This window comes from Dermacentor variabilis, chromosome 6 (assembly GCF_050947875.1).
Source record: "Dermacentor variabilis isolate Ectoservices chromosome 6, ASM5094787v1, whole genome shotgun sequence".
NCBI classification, from domain to species: Eukaryota; Metazoa; Arthropoda; class Arachnida; order Ixodida; family Ixodidae; genus Dermacentor; species Dermacentor variabilis.
Genome location: NC_134573.1, coordinates 142,929,840 through 142,949,299, shown reverse-complemented (window position 1 = coordinate 142,949,299; position 19,460 = coordinate 142,929,840). Strand labels below are relative to the sequence as shown.

General features: G+C 49.8%; 1 protein-coding gene across 1 annotated transcript in view; it reads left to right on the top strand.

The window, feature by feature from the left end:
* The window catches only part of LOC142585378 (calcium-activated chloride channel regulator 2-like), a 551,695-nt gene extending 532,762 nt beyond the window's left edge, over positions 1–18,933 (top strand). The window contains exons 14-18 of the mRNA XM_075696100.1: positions 9,233–9,367; positions 10,193–10,337; positions 11,205–11,369; positions 12,766–12,996; positions 13,632–18,933. Coding sequence (XP_075552215.1) covers positions 9,233–9,367; positions 10,193–10,337; positions 11,205–11,369; positions 12,766–12,996; positions 13,632–14,617 — 1,662 coding nt within the window. The 3' untranslated portion in view covers positions 14,618–18,933. The remainder of the gene's footprint in view (positions 1–9,232; positions 9,368–10,192; positions 10,338–11,204; positions 11,370–12,765; positions 12,997–13,631) is intronic.
* The last annotated feature ends 527 nt before the right edge of the window (positions 18,934–19,460 follow it).

The following is a 19,460-nucleotide window of genomic DNA, read 5'->3' as shown; positions in this document are numbered from 1 at the left end:
TGATGATGATGATGTCATAAACTCAACAGCAATTATTAGAATGTCAATAAGAAATTTTGAAAGGCATGGCTTTTCTTTTTTTCCTTTCTTTTTTGCCGACGCTCTCAAACGTCCTTGTGATGTAACTAAAGATTTGATTCGATTGAACTTGCCCACAACGCGGCTGCATTTATTGCTACCCGCCGCGGTAGCTGAGCGGAGCTGCTGAGCTCGAGCTCGCAGGTTCGATCCTAACCGCGGCGGCCGCATTTCGATGGGGCGAAATGGAAGAACGCACGCGCACTTAGATTTGCGTGCACGTTTGTGTGCAATCATCCGCAGCTCGCCACTGCGGCTCCCTCATAATCGGTCCGTGGATTCCAGGGACATGAAACTCCCAAATTTAGCTCTGCGCTTATTGCTTGATTGGATCACAAACAAGCTCGAATAGAAACATTAAAATCGGGTTCATCTTATCGAAGCAATTCTTCAATTGCGATGCGTGTAGCCAGTGAGTTTGCAGTTAACCTCGTCGTTAGACGTAAGAGGAAGAGGCGCCGGCTGCAACGAGAGACGAAGTGTCTTTCCCGGCCGTCGGCCTGGTAAGCTGCTCTATGCTCGCTGGGCGAGAGATGAGCAAAAGCCGGCAGATCCTCAAATGCAATAAACACGTTGTGTTGGATTTCTTGGTTTGACTCATGATGCGACACCAGTTGTAGAAGACGGGGAAGCGGGACCCAGACGCTGTGACCAGAAACGTCGGCGCCGTGTCGTTTCGCTTTCAGCTCGTGTCCCTTTCCCCTAGTGCCGATATCGATCAAGTGCCACACGTATCATTCACATTGGTTCAGCGATTGCACAATTATGCAATTTACGTGGATCTGAACAGGATAATCGTAGTTATCCGAGAGCTACTAAAGAGTCATTTTTAGGAGAGACAGCCATAAAATAAAGAAGAAAGGAGGGAGGGAGTATTTCCAGCACGCTGACGCATATGATTCGCTCGAACATGCCTGCTGCGCTGCTGTTCACGCTTCAGTGGAGCCCTAGCTCTCTCCTCATCCACCTGCCGTGCCTAAATCGCGTCGTCTGGCGCGTCGCGTCGTCCTCTTCGTCACGTGTACGTGAGCAGGTTGCGACGCGCCAGACAATCCGCGTTTGTTCCATGCTACACCCCCCCCCCCCCCGCTCCCTCCTGTCTGCTACAGTGGTTCGACGACGCCCAGCCTTGTCAACAAGAAACACGACAGTGAAAGAAGAAGAAGAAAAAAAAAGAAAGACAGCGAGCAAACGAAACGCGCAGGGCCAGACACTTTAGCAGCGAGCTTTCGTTTTACTTCCCCCCCCCTCGCTTTGTTTTGCTCGAGCGTAACGCATAGTTTCGATTTCCGATACCCGGGCTTCGCGCGAACGCGCGCACATCCGTACCACGTATACGCGACGTATTATTATAATATACGCTTGCCCCGCGTCTGTATATACCTCTTTAATAAGCCACGCGCCATCGGAAACGAACAGCGCCGGCGAGCTCACTCGCTCGCTTTGTGTCGAGCCTTTTGATGTACTTCGTTTCTTCGATCTCGTCGTTTCTTTGGCAGAAACGTTTCCGCTCGCTTTCTCGTCACCGGCGGCGCGACACTGTCGCAACCTGCCCCCCTTCCTTTTTCGCCTAGTACCCTGCCCCGCGCCACCAGCCTCGCTTGCTTGTCGCTTACTACCGTGTTCACCAGTGTAGAAGCCGCGCTTTTGTCGCCCAAACTGTGACAGACTGAAAGTCTTTACGCCAGCCAAGCTTGCGACTAACTGCGAACTCCACTCAATGACACCGCGAATGCTGCGTAGAACATGGGAGTCTCTTCCCTATCTCTCACGGTATCGGTCTCTTTATATATCAAACTATATATCTGTCTATCTCCCTGCCTCAACCGTATGAAGCCAACAGACAATGAAACCAAGAAAAGCATGGGATATTTTACTTGTTTTTAAATGAAATGTAAAAATCATAATTAAGAGAAATTAAAGTTAACGAAAAAACATGCCACAGACGGGAAGTTGCGGCATGTCTGTCTGTCTGTCTGTCTGTCTGTCTGTCTGTCTGTCTGTCTGTCTGTCTGTCTGTCTGTCCGTCTGTCCGTCTGTCTTTATTTATTTATTTATTTATTTATTTATTTCTCTTCGGTGTGTCTCGCTGTTGGTTACGTTAATTGTAGCAGTATAATTTCATGTGCACGTGTATTAAACCCTCTGCATCGCTGAATAGTTTCATAGGAACTTCAGCTTATAGTGTAGCAGTCAGTTCCGTGTTCTCTATTCTTCCCACTCATTCGCGTTATGCGTGCGTTCACGTTGATCGTCCATTATCTGACCTGGCAGTATGCTACCGCCAGCGATGACCTGCTATATAGGAAAATTTCAATATCCATCGATCACTCTCGCCCTCGATCTTGCTCATTTCAGCCTTCCCTAGCTCACGCGTTGAAAAGAGTGCCCGTGGACGATTCTTCTTTTTTTTTTTTTTTTTTTTGCATAACGTTAGTCTTCAAATGGGCGGGGGGCCTGCTACATCTCCGTCTTTTTCTCCCCACACTCCTTCCCCGTGCAGCGCTGTTGAGATGACCTCCACTTTGAGTCATTTACGGCGCCGCACTTGCCTCAATTCCTTTTCAATTTTCGAAGTCGCTCACACGCATCACGAGGGGTGGTGGAGGGAGTGCCTTACGCGAGTAAACACGGTGCTGCTCACCTCGTCGGCGCCTCGTCGCGCACACCCGTCCGTCGTTCTCCACGGTGCGTTTGCTGCCTGACGTGACTCGGCATTTTTCCTTTCTCTTCCGGCAACTGCCGGTCGTGTAACGAACGCGCCGACTCATTACTCCCGCCGCGGATTTGACCTCGGAGCGCTCGCCTCCTCGCGGACAAAAAGCAAAGCGCGCACGAAAAAAAGAAAGAAAGAAAGCTGCTGTCCCTGTGTGATTGGGGAAAGGAGTCGCTAGGAAAGGGAAAGTTAAGGGCAGGGAGGAGGGAGAGCGGGCGACACGTCGAACTATGACAGCAGTCGCAGAGGAAGGTGGACACCGAATCAAGCGAAGTCGCCCTTTAGTTGCTGTCGCTGCCCCCCTGTGCAGCGATCGGGCAGCGAATATTTCCGTTTCATTTATTCTTTGTTGCTTTTGGTGCTCCGATCGAGACACACCCGAGTACGCGGTAAGTTGAAGCAATGCAGGTATAACGTTGACTCGCACCGCTGGCTTCTCGCAAGTACGAACTTAGTCATTCTTTTTTTTTCTCTGAGCAAAGTAGCCTACTTTTGCCTATAATAAGCAGAAGAATTTTCGGATATTTGCCGCCGTTTTCACATCCATATTCGTTTGGAACTCGGCTCCAAATATAATCGAATTGTGGGGTTTCATCTATGCTCGATTATTTCACAATTTCCAAGAGTTATATTTGCTTACGCCTGTTTAAACTGCACTGATCTTCTCCTGCATTGTATTGTGATTTTGTTTTATTGTTCGTATGTTTTGCTTTTTTCGGAATCTCATACACAGTAACGCACACAAGTGTAAAGCCGTTGTTACGCAGTGATAGTGTATTCCCCAAATCGCCCGTTAATTTTTCTGACGTATTTTGCATGCTCGATATATTAATGGTCCGCGGATGATCTTACTTCGGCACCCCTTCTTCTAACATTGTTCGCGCGCTTCACGCAATTTAGCCTAAATGTTCAATCAATCACTTAAGCCTTAAGCGTTGGCCAATCGTTACCCCAGCACATAGCCAACGTTGACTCAACGTCGATCCAACACTGGCACCTTCTTTTATAGTGCTACGTGTGACGCGCACACACACACACGAGAAAGGCGAAGCTGCGCTGGGCGACTTGTCTTTCTCATCTGCCCTACATACTTGCGCTGGCCGTTTCAAGACGTAAACACGCCGGCCAATCCAGAAGCGAGTTCATGAGGTCCTTTGAGGCGCTAGGCACGTAGGTCCGGCCCTGTACGTATGCAGTCCCGCTTCTTAGCAGGCGCCGTCGCCGGTGGCTCGGTTTTAACCTTGCGCCTTGTTCCCTAAGTCCCCACTACTCCCTCCGCATTCCCCTCCGCGACTCCCTTCGTGACCGTTGTCTTCCGGCGTCCGACATCTGCGAAAACCCGTTTCAGCGGCTCTTGGCGGCACGGCGTAGACATTGTAGCCGATGTTCGGAACGTGCGATGGAAGCTGTGTGCGGCACTCCTTGCACTGCGATTGCGCTCGCGGAAGAAAGAAACAGAATGTCCAGTGCTATAGACTTTTGTTTCCTTCACTTTAGTTCTGTTAAGATGTTACGCTGCGCTTTGGACGATCTCTCTTCGATTAACTCGAGTATGGTTACTCTGACCTTTACTTAATGCCCCGGAAGAATGCCTTTCTATTCTGAAGCTCCATTTTTACTGACTGTCAGCGTTTTTCTTTTTTAAGCGTGAAATGCTTTTAGCTCCCATTGTCGGCGACCTTCAAGTGACCCTGAGCCAAAAGGGAGAGCCGTTATCCGGAAACTCAAACGAGAACATCCGAGCATCGGTGCAAGAACAAGACGAGATCATCCGGGCAACCAGTCAAAAATTAAGAAAATGCGGTGTCTGGCCCCCATCCCTTTGTAAGGAGACTGCATTAAATACGCTAATTACTGCCCAAGCAAGTTACAAAAATTATTGCTTCTGCGTTCTTCCTAATGTTTCTTCACGATATCACTCAAGCTGTATAACTTCTAATAAGCTTAAGTTTTATTTTTCATTTCCAATAGGGCAACGTTCAAAAGCCAGATACAGGGCACCATACAACTCATTGTCATCTTTCGGCGCTGAGTCAGGGTTGCCTGTGCTCTTTTCAACGCCAGCGGTCCGTGACTTCCGCGGCATGGGTTTCGCGTCACCTAGAGAGATGGCGCCACGCTTCGTGGCGTCTCCTTCAGGCGCTCTTCTTCTTCTAGCTCGGCAGTGCGCTCGGTCTACCTGGCCTCTTTCGCTGCCTGTCGTGCCGCCTTCAGCCGGTTTTCCTCCTCCAGCTGGGCAGAGTCCATATGGACCAGTTCAAAGCATGGCGTGGTGTGATGTAGTGTGGTGGGGGTGTGCTGTTGCGAAGATGCACTGCACCAATTTTAAGATCGCGCCTAGTATCATCTCCAACCAATCTGATTTGCCGGTAGCGATTTCATGCTTGCATCTACTCTCGATTACGGGAGAGCCAGCAATCTTTTTCGTTCTCGTTTTTTCACCTGTACAGTGCTTCGGTTCGGAGTAGCTTTTACCGTGAAACTTCGCCGCGTTCTTTTCCTTTCCATTTCAGCTTATATTTCGTAGTTCTTGCTAGATCATCGCGCATATGCGTTATCCCGAAGAGCATTCAACCTTGATTTCAAAGCTTATGAGCTCGTAAAGGGATAGAGACTTAATAACCGGGGCTTGTTTGCTTTCTTTCTTTCTTTATCTTTTCTCTCTTTCTCTCGCTCTGTCTACGGCGCTTTCCACTCACAAAAGTATCACTTGTACTCCAATACCCCTTTCTTTTTCGCTCTAATGGCAGCGCAGCTCCATTGTTCTCTCTTCGTAGCTTTCCATTTCTTAAACCAATTAATTGTTCCTTTTCTTTTCTCGCTATTTCCCTCATTGCACTTTTACATCTAGGGTTTCTTGTTTCCCTCACAAAGCTTCGTCGACATCCTCTTTGTCGTGTTACGTAACGCATCAACCCATCCTCCATGTGCGTGCTTCCCTAATTGCCCTCTTCACATCCTTCTCTCCTCCTTTTACTTTTACGCAGCTATCGTGTTCCTGCGGGACGTCTCCCCTTTTATTTCGTCTTCCTTACAACGAACCCACTCCGATCTGAGAGTGGAACGATGAGACGAGGTCGAGGTCCCCGGAGGATCGGTGGAGGATGGGGTGGAACTTGCCTCCCGTATGACTCTATCGACCCGTCCAATCAATTTTTATCCCAACGGAATTGGCAGCCCCCTCCTTTACTTTTCTTTTCTTTTTTTTTTTTGCCTGCCGCGTGAGAAATAAAGGAAGGGAAGGTTGTCAAGAAATGAGCCGCCGAGGTGTTTTGTGTGTGTGTGCGTGCGTAACGGTTGGCTCTGCTTTCTCAGTTCCGCGATCGCTGCCCTGCGCCTTCTTGACCTCTGCTCTGATCAACTTCCAGGCTCGTTTCAACTTTCTATCTGACTTGTCTCTTCTAAGACACCCCCGTGTTAGGATACACGTAATAAAGCCGCACGCATCTCTCCCTGTCTTCTCTCCGCACCTCTGTTTCCCTCTATCTGTCTATCTCTCATATATATATATATATATATATATATTCTAGCTCTCTGTCATTCCCTCTCAATGTCTCTCTCACTCCGCTTCCTGTGCCATCCCTGTTGGCCTTGCCAGACTTCGCTGTTCCGCCCTTGACGCTTCCGAGAGCAATTGTTCGTTACCTCGCCGAGTCGACGAGCGGTGGCGAGGTTTCTTTCGGGGACCGGATGCTTTGTTACGGCACGCGCTCTGTTCTGCAGTGTCCGTGCGTTGGTCCGCCCGCGCTGCTCCTTTCTGCTTCCGAGCCCCGAGTATCGACGCCGCGAGCGCGCAGATTGATGGGCACAGGTGGTAGTGCGTGGAGTCCTACGCTACGTTTCCCGTGGAGAGATGCGTGAGAGCACACGGTGCGCTCTATTGCAAATAAGAAAGTGAAGATACCTCGAGATTTTTCTTTTCTTTTTAATTGCGATAGCAACTATATACGGACACCCGCGGCGCTCTCACGCCGTTGGCGCCGCCGCCGCCGTGCCGTCCCGGTATCGACGGCGAACGCGCGGTTCACCGCGCAGAGGGACAGGCGGTCTCCAGAGACGCGAGAGATGCGCAATGCGTGCGCCCGCAAAAAAAAAAATAAAAAAGAAAAAAAATACGACGAAACTAAAACCCTCGCGCTCCACTTAATCGGCTCTGCGGCGAAAACGGGGCAGCGTTCTTTATTCCGCTGCTGGAATGAGCATTGCGCGCACGAAACCGGCGGCGACTTTATGTGGCAGCGCAGCCAAAGCTACGCGCACGCGCTCGCACGTGCGGATTCTGCTCTTGTGTTACTACGCCGAGCAGTGCCGGCGTTTTGCTGGCGGTTTACGAGAACAGGGAAACCAGACATGGATGTTTAGAAGAACTTCTTGCTGGGCTAGTTGGTGCATTGCTTTGAAGAACCAAGTTGCACATTAAAAAAAAAGGACAACCGCAGGAAAAGGTGACGGATACGGAAAGAGCGCAAAGTATCAACTGGTTTTATTTGTGTGAAGGTGCCTTATTTATGCAGAATTATTTTTTTGCTCTCCCTCTTCCATTCTCCTCATCCTTTCATAGGCGGGGATTCTGCATATGTAAGGCACCTTCACACAAATAAAATCAGTTGATAGTTCGCGCTCTTTCCGTCTCCGTCGCCTTTTCCTGTGGTTGTCCGTTTTGAATGCGCAACTTGGTTATTCAAAGCCAGACATGGATACCGGAAAGTCAGAAAACTAAGAACAGCAAGAAATGGAAGTCATCTTCCTAAGCAAGCTTTTTATTTGTTATGAGATAAATTCTGAGAAAAATATATAAAAGTAATAATTGGTATGGTTTCTTTTACGCTACGTCGCTTCCACTTCCTCTGTGCGTTCGTGGAGCACATTCAGTTGTCGCCGGGTGTAGTGTTCCGAATGTGCCACTGTGTGCGTACCACACCATTGTGCCTGCAGCCAAAGCCACGCGCACACACTCGCACGTGCGGTATCTGCTCTTGTGTTACAACGCCGAGTAACACAAGCCCGTGTGTAACGTGGAACGGGCAGTACACTTCAAGCTACGGAAGCACTGATGGTTTTCTCTTCTGTCTCATCTCGCACACCATTGAATTGCGACGCCTGCAACGCCGCCAGCGGCGTTCCTCGTCCCACCAGCGTCGTGAGACGCCTGGTAGCTTGCGGGGCACTGTCTCTGCTGCGCAGCAGAAGTTGCCTCACGTGCTGTGTCGCGCCAAGATGTCGCCCCTGCGTATAGATGGTGTCCAAAGCCTGACGTCTATGACGCGTTTCCTGCTCCCAAAATCGCTTCCGCTGCATTTAACCAGCAAGAGTATAGCCTTTAAGATCCGCGTTTTAAATCCAGAGGGCGCCATCCTTTGATGCGTGGATGTGGACACCATGTATTCTCAGGACGTCGTTTGAGGAGCTTCAGCTCAACGCTAAGCCTTGCAATCGCTTTCAGTACTTCGCCCTTCGGGAGAAAACAGCCCCGTTTTTATTCTTCATTTGGCTTTCTCACGAAACTCTTTTTTTGTGTTTTGACTTTTCATCTTCTGAAGGCTTTGAAGTAGGATAAAAAAATGCACATTAAGATCCACTGTTAAAGCCGATATAACCAGGACATTTATTTGCCTTTTGTAAGAAGGTGGGTGACATAATCAACTGGATCTACATTTATGCAGAAAAATCTAGTTTTGGTGCCCTTATGCAACGTTTGAGTGATGACCAGTATTAGATATTACTATAACTACATGTTCCCTCTAATATTGAAAGATATTGTACTTTTGCTAAGGAGCTTCCTCCTCCCCCCTCTTTATCCCCTTGTTTCCTTGTAACATATTGCACAGAGACGTCATGTTTGCTTTTTCTTATTATTTAATTTTCCTGTCTAACACTTATTTTTGTCCTTTTGGCCTCTGAAAAGTTTGCAGTAAAGCAGAATGTGTAATCTTGATGGGCAAATTTCTCTCTCACTCTAAATTTCTGTAGTTGTTGTTTACTTGACTACCATGTATCAGATCTCCCTTCGTGCCTGTTTGGATATAGACAAAAATTCTGGGGTTTGGCGTGTCAGAACCAGGATATGATTATGAGGCACTTCGTAGCGGGGGACACCGGATTGATTTTTCTTTCTTTTTTTATTTGCCACCCGGGGTTATTTAAGGGACACCCAATGCGTGGTGCACGGGCGTTTTCTTTTTCCAATTTCGCCCCCATCGAAATGCGGCCGCCGCGACCGGGATTTGATCGCGCGCCCTCTGGCTTAGCGGCGTCAACGCCAGAGCCACTACGCCACTGTGGCGGTGCATACGCGCCAAGATTTGGCTTCTCGGGCAACCAGCACATTATTGCAATTTGCTTTAAGCCGACTTCTTAACCTCAAAGTATACTCTTTTTTCTTCTCCTATCTGCGTACCACTTCCGAGTGTAGGACATGTCGTCTTTCGCGGTACGCAGGTTGGCATGTGGGAGCTCCGGGCCGAGCCGACCACGAAGACGGACCAGCCGGTCATAGGTCTGGTATACGCCAGGCCGGCCGCCAAGGAGACGCCCATCCTGCTCGACGTCTGGATCAGCGGACACTCGTCGGCGGTGAGACATGTGTTACCCTTGCAAAGCAGTAATACACGGTAGCGCTTCGTTAAAGTATACGAGTACTGCACTTCGTGCGGTACTGCTTCATTACAGTGCTTTAGCATAGTGTTATGGTCCTGCCGTTAGCGATACCGGCTGCTACGGCTGCGCGAGCGCGATGTTTACTGGGCTGTCGGTATTTGCGGTCACCCTTCGTAGAGACCACTGAGATGGCGTGTACGAAACCGCGGGCAGCACGAAAAGAAACTCTGGGTCTTCTCCGGCCAAGACGAGACAAATCATTAGACAAACCAACGCTAAATTCCGTGCGCCGTTTTGTAGGTAGAGATTGACACACTTTCGTCGCTCAGCGGCATGTTTTATTAGGCATAATAGGCTCAAATAAAGCAGCTCATCTCTGTATTAATTTTTAAAAAACACAGCCAATACTTTGCTCTCAGCGTGAGATTACACTAAGAAAATGCTGATTGTACGATTTATTTCTTGCTGTCACGACGGAGAGCAAGATACCAGGGGTGAACTATAACCATGTTTTGCAACCAGTGGAAGCCATCCCTCTATGCGCTTGCCATGTGGTCCGGTATACACCGCGCATGTGAAGTCGCGGCAGCCGCTATCAATAACGGTAAGGTGGTAACGCTGTTCTAAAAGGCTCTATTAGGCTATGCATAAGCGCCACTCCATGCGGTACCATCTCATTGGGAAGAATTCGACATTCCAGAACACATCGTGATAAAACAGTCGGGCAGGCCGTCAGCCACTTGAGCGCACACTTGCAGTATGTGATGTAAGTAAAAAAAAAAATGTCATGCCGTCTTGCAGGTGAACGGTTCCGACAGATTCATCGTTTACGCCGAGCTGAAGAAGGGATCTCACCCGGTGGCCAAGGCCATGGTGACCGCCCTGATCCGCCACCCGGACACGGACAGCATTACTCGGCTGCATCTCATCGACAACGGAGCCGGAGGTGCGTACCGACGGCGTCCCTTTCCTTCTTCGAGGAGGTTTTTTTTTTCACGCAGGCGCACGAATTACACAATTGTAGCTACACACCATGCTACACATGCAGTCGATATCGACCGCTTGTATCAGTGTACTCAAGGAAACGTTGAAGCGCATTCACTGCCTTGCGATGCGCTGCTTGTGACGTCATGAGCCCCACTGCTTGGCTAGTGACAAAGGTCCGTGTTGGTCGAGTAGCCGGAGTTCGTGTTCGAAGTGGTATCCATGTTTAATCCGAGTAAAAGAGAGGTCGACAGGAAGATGGAGGCTGTAAATAATTTGCAGTAGTAGAACGAGGAATGGTGGCTGGAATGTATATAGCTCTAGTAACATTCCTTGTCCCGCCACTGTTAATCACGTCTATACTATATGATGTGTTTGAGACAGTAGAGGAGTAGAAGGTGCATTTCCTCGTCACAGTGGCCGCGCCAACATGCTGGAGATAAAACATGCTTAATTCGGTATAGGAAGTGCGCGGTACCTTCATACTTGTTAAGTATCGTCCCTTTACGTTGCGACGGCCCTTTGATAGAGCTTCTGCAACTTCCAAAAAATACACGCAAGGAATGTTAACATTAGTTGTGTAAGTAAATTACGCTTCTGAAGTGTAAAAGAAAGGCCACGCTTATCGCGAAAGAAGGCTTGAAGGAGCGCCCACAGGGAGCTCATGTTTTGACTTGAGGTGTTAAACCGCTCGGTTATCCTGTCTTCCAAAGCGTCCACTTTGCTGTCAGCGCTATGTATTGTTCGGGGTGTTAAATGGCCCTACCTATGCTACATAGCCGCGGTCAATCGAAAGTGACAAACGTTTTGTCTGCTGGTGGCGGCGCAGATCCGGACATCACGCAGAACGACGGCGTGTACAGCCGCTACTTCACCGACTTCACGAGCACCGGCCGCTACGACCTCACCGTGGTGGCCAACGACAACGACGTCTCGGCTGTCGTCGTCGGTGCCTCCAACGCCGAGTTCGAGAGCAGGTTCCCCGAAGGCGCAGGTGGGTTCTTTGCTCCGGATGGACGGATAGATGTTAGGAGCGTGCCCTTTGGAGCGGGGCGGTGGGTTGCGCCACCAAACTCTTGCACTCCGCTGCGATGCGATGCGCGCCCTCTGCCGGAAGCCCCGAAATTAACGGGAATGAAAGGTCGCTCGCGGGCGCCTGCGATTCCCAGCGTTGTCAAACTCGCCCCTACTGTACATTTTGATCGGTAATTGCCCTAAAGGGACGCTTAAGAGGCATATTAAGGTAAGCTAGTAAACTAGCAAGGCCAGAAAAGACGCGAGAAATGTGTATGTATCGTACAGTGCTCATATCGTGTGGGGGGGAGGGGGGCGCTATACTCGGAGCCCATGGCTCATGGCGCTTTTTGTGCCACCGATCGGCGCTGGGCACACCGAGCTGATACACTATACTATAGTCAATGAAAGATCGAGCATTTCTGATGCATTATGGCTGAGTTTGGTGCCGCGGCGATCACCGAGCGATCAGTGGTAGCGGAAAAAGCGCAGGCCGTCGTGCGGTCCAAGTATCGTGTTTCAATCGCTGAGCAACGTACAGCACCTCGCACTTTAACTCTAACGCGGGAGCGTCGGACGCACGTTACTTTAGCGCCTCGCAACGGCGATAATCAGCGAGACCGTCAGAAGTACGCATAGGCTCACAAAGCGCTCTCCAGTGCAAGTGTCGCCTGCTACGCTGTTTCCTTCAGGACGACGCACGCCCAAATTATAGTGTGCTGGAGCGATGTAGTTAAAAATGCAGGAGGCTGTACATCGCTTGGAGTTACAAGGAAAACATTGGATTGAACTTCTGCAAAACTCTGATAAATATGTAATTTTTTCACGTATACTGGAAGCTAATACATACTATTATACACTTCGGTCACTTCGGTCATATGTGTAGTTTCAAAAATTTCTATGGTTGTTTCCTGTGCAAAATTTTGAAGTCATGAACTCGCGCTTTAATTTTTTTGTATTTGTCATATTTTACGAAAGAAAGAGAAAGCAAGAAGTGGAAATGTACACAGGTCAGCTGAAGAAGGGTCTGGTACCGGCACGCAGGACGGTGCACATTAAGAAACTGTTGTAGTGCGCGAATATACCTTCTTGCGCCAGCGATGCACTTTAGGAAAATTTCCGAAAGATTTGAGGACCCTAAGTCAAAATTCGGCTCGTAGTAGAATACAGCTGCGAAATTCCCCGACGAAGAACCAGAGTACTGTCATAAAATTGCTCAAAACACTTCCCTTCCTGCTTGCGTATTTGTAGCTTCCAATCGTAGTCCAGTTGTTTGGTTAATGGGCGTGAACTGCGCAATACTACGGTGCACAGAATACGACCTGGTGTTTCGCGACCAGTCAATCATTCAGGGGTGTGCGCTTACGCATTTGCAGAATACCCATCGTGTTGCGGCAGCCGCGTATCGGACAGCTACTCCCAGAAGACGAGCCGCTTCACCCGCATCAACCACTACGGCTCGTTCTTCGTGACGGTGCCCAAGCCGGACCGAGACGTGCTGCCCCCCAGCCGAATCACCGACCTCCGAGTGGTGGCCACCGATAACCGCAGGATGGCCGTGACGTTCAACTGGACAGCGCCGGGCGATGACTTCGACGAGGGACAAGGTGAGACGGAGCTTCCAATACGGCGTCGCCTCGTTATTCTGTAAATCTTCCTTCACCTCAAACAGCATGCAATGCAGGCGAAGTCCGCTTTACGGCGCTTGCCTTTCTTTTTCTTTTGTACATTTTTCTCCATTTTAGCCATTACTATATGCAGGCCTAGCCTGCTTTACTACATTTGCTTTTTTATTGTGTAAAGCTTTCATTCCTCGGCCTGTGCCTTCTGCAAATGACACCTGCATTACTACCGCGCTCTGTAGCTTAAAATTTTCTTCAATGTTGCGCTGTAACGTTGTCTTCACCTAAGTTAGCGTAACGCTTAGGTGAAGCCTACTTTATTAGAATTGCTTGCAAAATTGCGAAAATTTCTCCACTACTAGCAATACGCAGGCAAGACTCGCTTGACCATTCTTTTTAAAGTAATTTTCTAGAATATGATCAAAATATAAATCCACGAAATTTCTGTTTGCGAGGAAGCGCAGGCGTTGTCTTGTTCCTCTTTTCGGTAACAGTTCCGAACGCTGAGATTCCTTAAGTAACTGTGGCTCTTAATAGCAACCGTTGATATAAATGTTCAGTCCGACCGCAACCACGCACGTAACATTGTCTTGTCCTCTCTTTCTTCCTCCCTCTGACAGCGAGTCGCTACGAGCTGAAGAGCTTCAAGGACAGGCTGAACGCTCAGCGCCGCTTCGCGAGTCACGGTCAGCTGGTTGGCCAGTGGGACGTTGACGGACCCTACTACGAGCCACCCAAGCCGTTCGGGACCACGCAGACGGCCACCGTGCGGCTCAAAAACGGCCAGCCGACGTCGACGCCGCTCTACTTCGCCATCCGCGCCGTGGACGACCAAGGGAACGCGGGTCCCGTCTCCAACGTGGTCGAGGTGGTCATCATCCCGCCACCGACCACCACGTCCACCTCGACGCAGCCCTCGTCCTCCTGGGGCAGCGGCGCCGGCACCGCTGGAGGCGCCGGAGCCCACGGCCAACCCAGCGGCTCGCGTAGCACCAGGGACAAACTCAACGCCGCCCAACTGGCGCTCATCATTGCCGTTCCTCTGGCCGTGCTGCTCGTCGGCATCATCGTCATCATCCTGCTAATGGCGCGGCGGCGCAAGGCGCCGCCTCCCAAAAAGTCCACCGACAACGGCAGCGCACCCCAGCCTCCTCCGCTGCCGGCCAAGATCGCGCGCGACGACCTCACCACGACGACGGTGCCGCCTCAGCAGACGACGCCCATCATGGACGACGACGTGAAGCAGACGACGCCCACGTCGGGCCGTCTGGACGCGACGGCCATCAGCCCCGTGAACTCGTGGCCGGCCAGCGTGCTGCTGGACCACTACAACAAGGTGCAGCAGGCCAAGCAGAGGCACGAGCCTCCACCCATCATGATGGTCGAGGACGGAGTCTCGCTCAACTCGTCGACGCCGTCGCTCTACTCCAAGAGCGACTACGGAGGCGTGCCGGCCCCCACGAGACTGGCCAAGCATCGTCCGGGACAAGACGGAGTCGCACCGCCGCTGCCGCCGCAAGTGCCCAGCTACAACGCGGTCTACACTTCGTCGCAGCACTCGCTCGACAAGACTGGAGGCGTGACGCGCAACATCACCCAGGTCTAGCGTGCCACTACTTCGCGTCGGACATGGCTGCCAAGGCTCCTGATGTGAGCGATTAGTGCGCTGACGTCGGAAGGAAGAAGGCAAGAAGGGCGTGACAGAGCAGCAGACTGGGGGCCCTTCTTCGGAAGCACTGCTAGCCGGACGCATCGAGTGCGCCGAGGGGGATGAATCTCAAGATAGTTATCACAAACGTGAGAGCACGCACATGCCCTTCCTGGGATACGTCTCGCGCACGTTTCACGAGGCTTTTAGCTCTCACGTCGTGCAACTGCTATGCACACACAGTGAGCGCCATTCATGAATGGACTGCGAGCCATCACGCATGGCAACGTGCCCCAGTGCATACGATCTGTGCTCCCAAGCCTCGTGCTGAGTGCCCCGCGAAAACAACTGGTTTTTTTCTCCGAACTTCGTACGCTCTTCATCGCGAAGAATGGACGTGAGAAGTGCGATTTGGAGAGCCTTTCGTTCTTGCTTATATATTTTCATTTCATTTCACCCCGCAACGGATAGCAGTGCGATTACAGTTTGCGCGTCTATCACGCGCTTCCCTTTATCCCGACCGCGTAAAAAAAAAAAAAACCTGCGCTCTCTCGAGCAACCGAGAGAAAAAGCTTACTGCGAGAAGGACGGTCAGTGTGATAATTTTCGTTTCGGTCGCCGTTGTTTTACTGCTGTTTGTTTTGTTTTACCGAAGTGTCTCTAGTGTGTGCATGTCGTGCGTGCGTTTGGTTGTGCTTGGACCCAACGGATGGACACGATCAAAAAAAAAAAAACAGGAACCGAAACGGTGCGTGAGCTTGCGCGCGCGTGTGTTTGTGCGTGTGTGTGCGTGCACGTAAAGTGGGGGAATACAGTCCTATTCCCGCGACGGGGAGCGACCAGCGATTTGGCCCGCCCGGCTCGGGAGCGGGGATTCGGGCCAGATTGGACTCCTTCTACACGAACCAATCAGCGATCTGCTTTTTGCGAACACCAGGTCATTGTTTTAGGAATTCGCTAGTCACACGTAGCCTTTGCTAACGCGGCTAGTCAAATTAGAGCGTACCGCACGAGACAGAGACAGTTCTATCTAGAGTCGCTTACACCCCCCATAAAACGGTGTCCGATTCCTGGCTCCTATAAAACTACGTATAGACCCACACCTACGTTGCGTGGCGTTCGAACTGATTTATCCTCCGTATATAGACTAACGCTCTTCGGTCCGCGGAATCCCTCCCTTACGCACTCTGAAAACCTTTTCCGCACGCTTCGAGACACGAATGAATTGCTCTAGTCAGCAAACCGCAGTAGCCAAGTTTGATAAGCTTCGCACTGTCTTACGCTCCCGTTCGTGGTCACAGCTGGCATTAACCGTTGTAGCGCAGTTAGCCTCACACCCATTACGTGTTCTCTTTTTTTTTGTTTAATGGTCTTCGCTGCACGATACAACTACTCACACTAGATTTTACCGTTTCCTTCCATATCTTTTTTTTTTCTTTTCTCTTTCTCTCTCACACATCACCAGACGTCGAGAAGAGTGGTCGCACTGCGCCGTCCCATTTTTTAAACTTCATCGAGAAATGACACAGGCGTTTAGAGGAGGCGTTTAGCGAAGTGTCGTATACCAGTCTGTAGGAGTCTGCGAGAACGTTTGCCTGCACCGCTGTACATTTGTATACCACGCAGTGTGTTCCTTGCTTTCTACAGCCTTTCTTCTTTCCGTTTTCTTCTTTTTTTTTTCGGAGCACAGAAAACAAAGAAATCGAGTCACCTCCTCCTACCAAACAAAGCAACCCCGCACACCATACCCGTTCTCTATCCACCGACTTGTACATTTGTATGTAAAAAAAAAAAGAGTTTCCCAGAATCTCAGATTCGTTCGATCATCCTTACGCCTTTCTTCTTTCTTTTTTTTTTTCGACATCAAAACTTAACGAGGCAGGAGTTTCCTTGTCTCGTCACAGTTTCTTCGAGTATCGATCGCACACTTTTTGATGACTCACCGCCACCATCTCTTGCTTCATCCGAGAAAAAAAAAAACAAGTGTTGTTCATTCAATTCTGTTTCATTTTCTGTGGGCGATACTCCGCAAGTCTTTCGGCCTTCACTCACACAATGACGGCACCATGAGTTCGGCAAATGAAACAGGCGTGGCGCGTTTTCATCCGCGGGCATCTATTTCGCAAGTCGAACGAATTTCCCAAGAGCCCCTCACCAAAGAGCAATCACGCGACAGCATCACGACGGGCATATACTGTAGCTTCTGCCTGGAACAACATACATACTCTCCGCGCTGTCTTACTTTTTTTTTTCATTTTGTACAAAGTGTTGTTGAAAGCGCGAAAAGTTTTATGACGCCCATGTGTCTGGTGTGCAATATTTCGTGTCTCTGCATTTCATTGTTTTCGTTTTTCGTTCCGTCATTCTTCTTTTTTTTTTTTTTCGTCAAAGTGGTTGCCTTCTAGAACAACATCGCCCGACGTTATCCCGGGTTGTCTTGCCTGCTTACCACGACGCCCGCGAAAATCGTGGCATTTTTTTTTATTTAAAGAGTTGCTTCGTGCGATCATCGTTTTTATTCTGTCTTTTTTCTGTTCGTGTATGTGTGCGTATGCGTGTGAGTGTGTGCAATACGTTCTGCACTGCTCGCGAGCCTCTCAGGACCTTAATCTCTGTGACGTCATACAAAGATGTATAAAAGTAACGACGCGAGAGAATAATCCGACCTTCTGCTTGCATAACCCATACCAAAGATGCAGCTCCCGTGAACAAAGTTCGGCGAATGACTTGCAAATTGCAAGTTCTTGAAGTAGCCTTCGAGAAGAATTTTCTTTCGTTCGTCAAAGGTTGCGCCGATCCGGGCACGAACGTGAGATTCCCGCAAACTTCACGCCTGCTGGCCCTTCAAAGCCATTGGTTGGCTTCTTCGTGAGCGGTTTTTACATGTCGAAATGTCTGTAGAACCCCGCGTGAACCTAAAAGCTGATTTCGGTAAAAAGAAAAAGAAACAAACAAATTCGAGGACACTTCAAGAAGGTATGTCGGCTGATGTGATCATAGCGGGCGAACGATACGTACAACACCATCTTTGGCTAGAAATTGGAATGTGCATAATTAAATCCTGGTGTCGCCATGATGGAGCTTACATCGGGGGTCTTGGCTGCACATATCCATTTAATTAGTACGTAACAATGAGCCAGCGGCTGAGTCTTAAGCCTAAAACGCCTCCCAGGCATGTTCGTAACGAGATGTTACGTCATCTAAAAAGGCCGAACGACTGCCCATATGTACGAAGCGGGACGTTGGCATCGCTTGGAGCGTGCGTTTGGCTCTGCGAAGCCTAATTTGCAATACGAGCGCTGACCTTCCTAAATGGCGTGACGTCACGTGGTGTGCTGACTGGTAAATTATCTAGGCGACGTCGCGAATTCGACTGCCCGCCGCGCCTGTCACATTCCGATGGGGGCGGAACGTAAAAAAAAAAAACTACGCTCACGTGCTGAGAACAGTCTGCCTGCTAAAGAACCTCGCACAGTCTAAATTAATCCAGATTCCTCCACTATGGCGTCTCCCGTATTGTCTGTGTTGCTTTGGGATATTAAACCTCAATTATCAATGGATCAAATTATGCGTGAAGTGTCGGTTTGAATCATCCTTATCAGTAATATGTTCTCATCAAACGGGATCGAATCGGAGGACAGTAAAAACGCGCGTAAAACAAGGGGCGAGAAAATAACGTCAATACCTTTTGAGTGTGGGCGCTTTCGCTGAACTTCGTTCACAGGGATTGTATGCGCTAATGCTATCGCATTAACAGAAGCGGCGTCTATGTCGCAAGCTGCATTGATCGTATACGTAAAGTCGTTGTGCATGCATTCACATTACGAATCGGTGTCCAACCTTCCCAAGCTTTACACTTCGTGTAGTTCGTGGGTTGGATTGCGCAAAAGATGGGCGAAACGAAAGTTGACACCCCGTGTGCATCAGCCAGTGCGTCAATAAGACGGCAGTTCAAACGAGGAAGGCAAGCTAAAGCTGCTTGCTGCTGCCGCCGCGCCGCAGCGGCAGTTTTCACGGAAACACAGAGCTCGGGTGTCAGAACGAGGGTGAAAAGGCACGCTTTGTACATAAAGCGAACTTGCATGTCCCAAATGTGTGTATGTGTGTGCGTGTGAAAAGAGAGAAGAAGAAAAAAAAAAGTTGCTGGGGCCGCGAGAAAATTACGGCTACTGCAACTCGTTTTACGTACTTCACGCATACAACATCGCGCGTGCACTGCTGTACACACAATTTTACAGAAAAATAAAAAAAAAGATATGTTTATTTATGATGAACATCTGGCGCCTCGTGTCCGTTTCCTGCAGCAACGACAGGACCCTTCATGGGAGAATTCCGGCTGAATCTGTTTATCAAGGACGGTCGCTGTCAATGTGAGAGCATTTGAATGAAGACATCATCGTCGTGGACCTCATCATCGTCGGCATCTTGGTTGCCACTACCATCGTGGACGTCATAGCATCATCATCGCGTGCGTGTGCAACAGCGTGGTAGTGGACATCATCATATAGCGTCGTCGCCCCCGTCATCGTCACGGACACCATAGCGGAGCGTCACAGAGAGGGCGTCATTGCTGTAACACACGCAACGTGTGTGGACCATGCTAGAGTTACCGTACATGCTCCGGGAGCCATGTACAGTAACTCTAGTTCGTACAGCGTCGTGACAGGATCTTTAATGTCCTATCATCGTCAGGGAGACCGTAAAACCTGATTCGGCGAAGTGGATAGGGGTATGCAAAGATATGCCCTAGCACTTTAAAATGGAACAGGACCAGAACGCAGTTTCGTACTACATTGTCGTG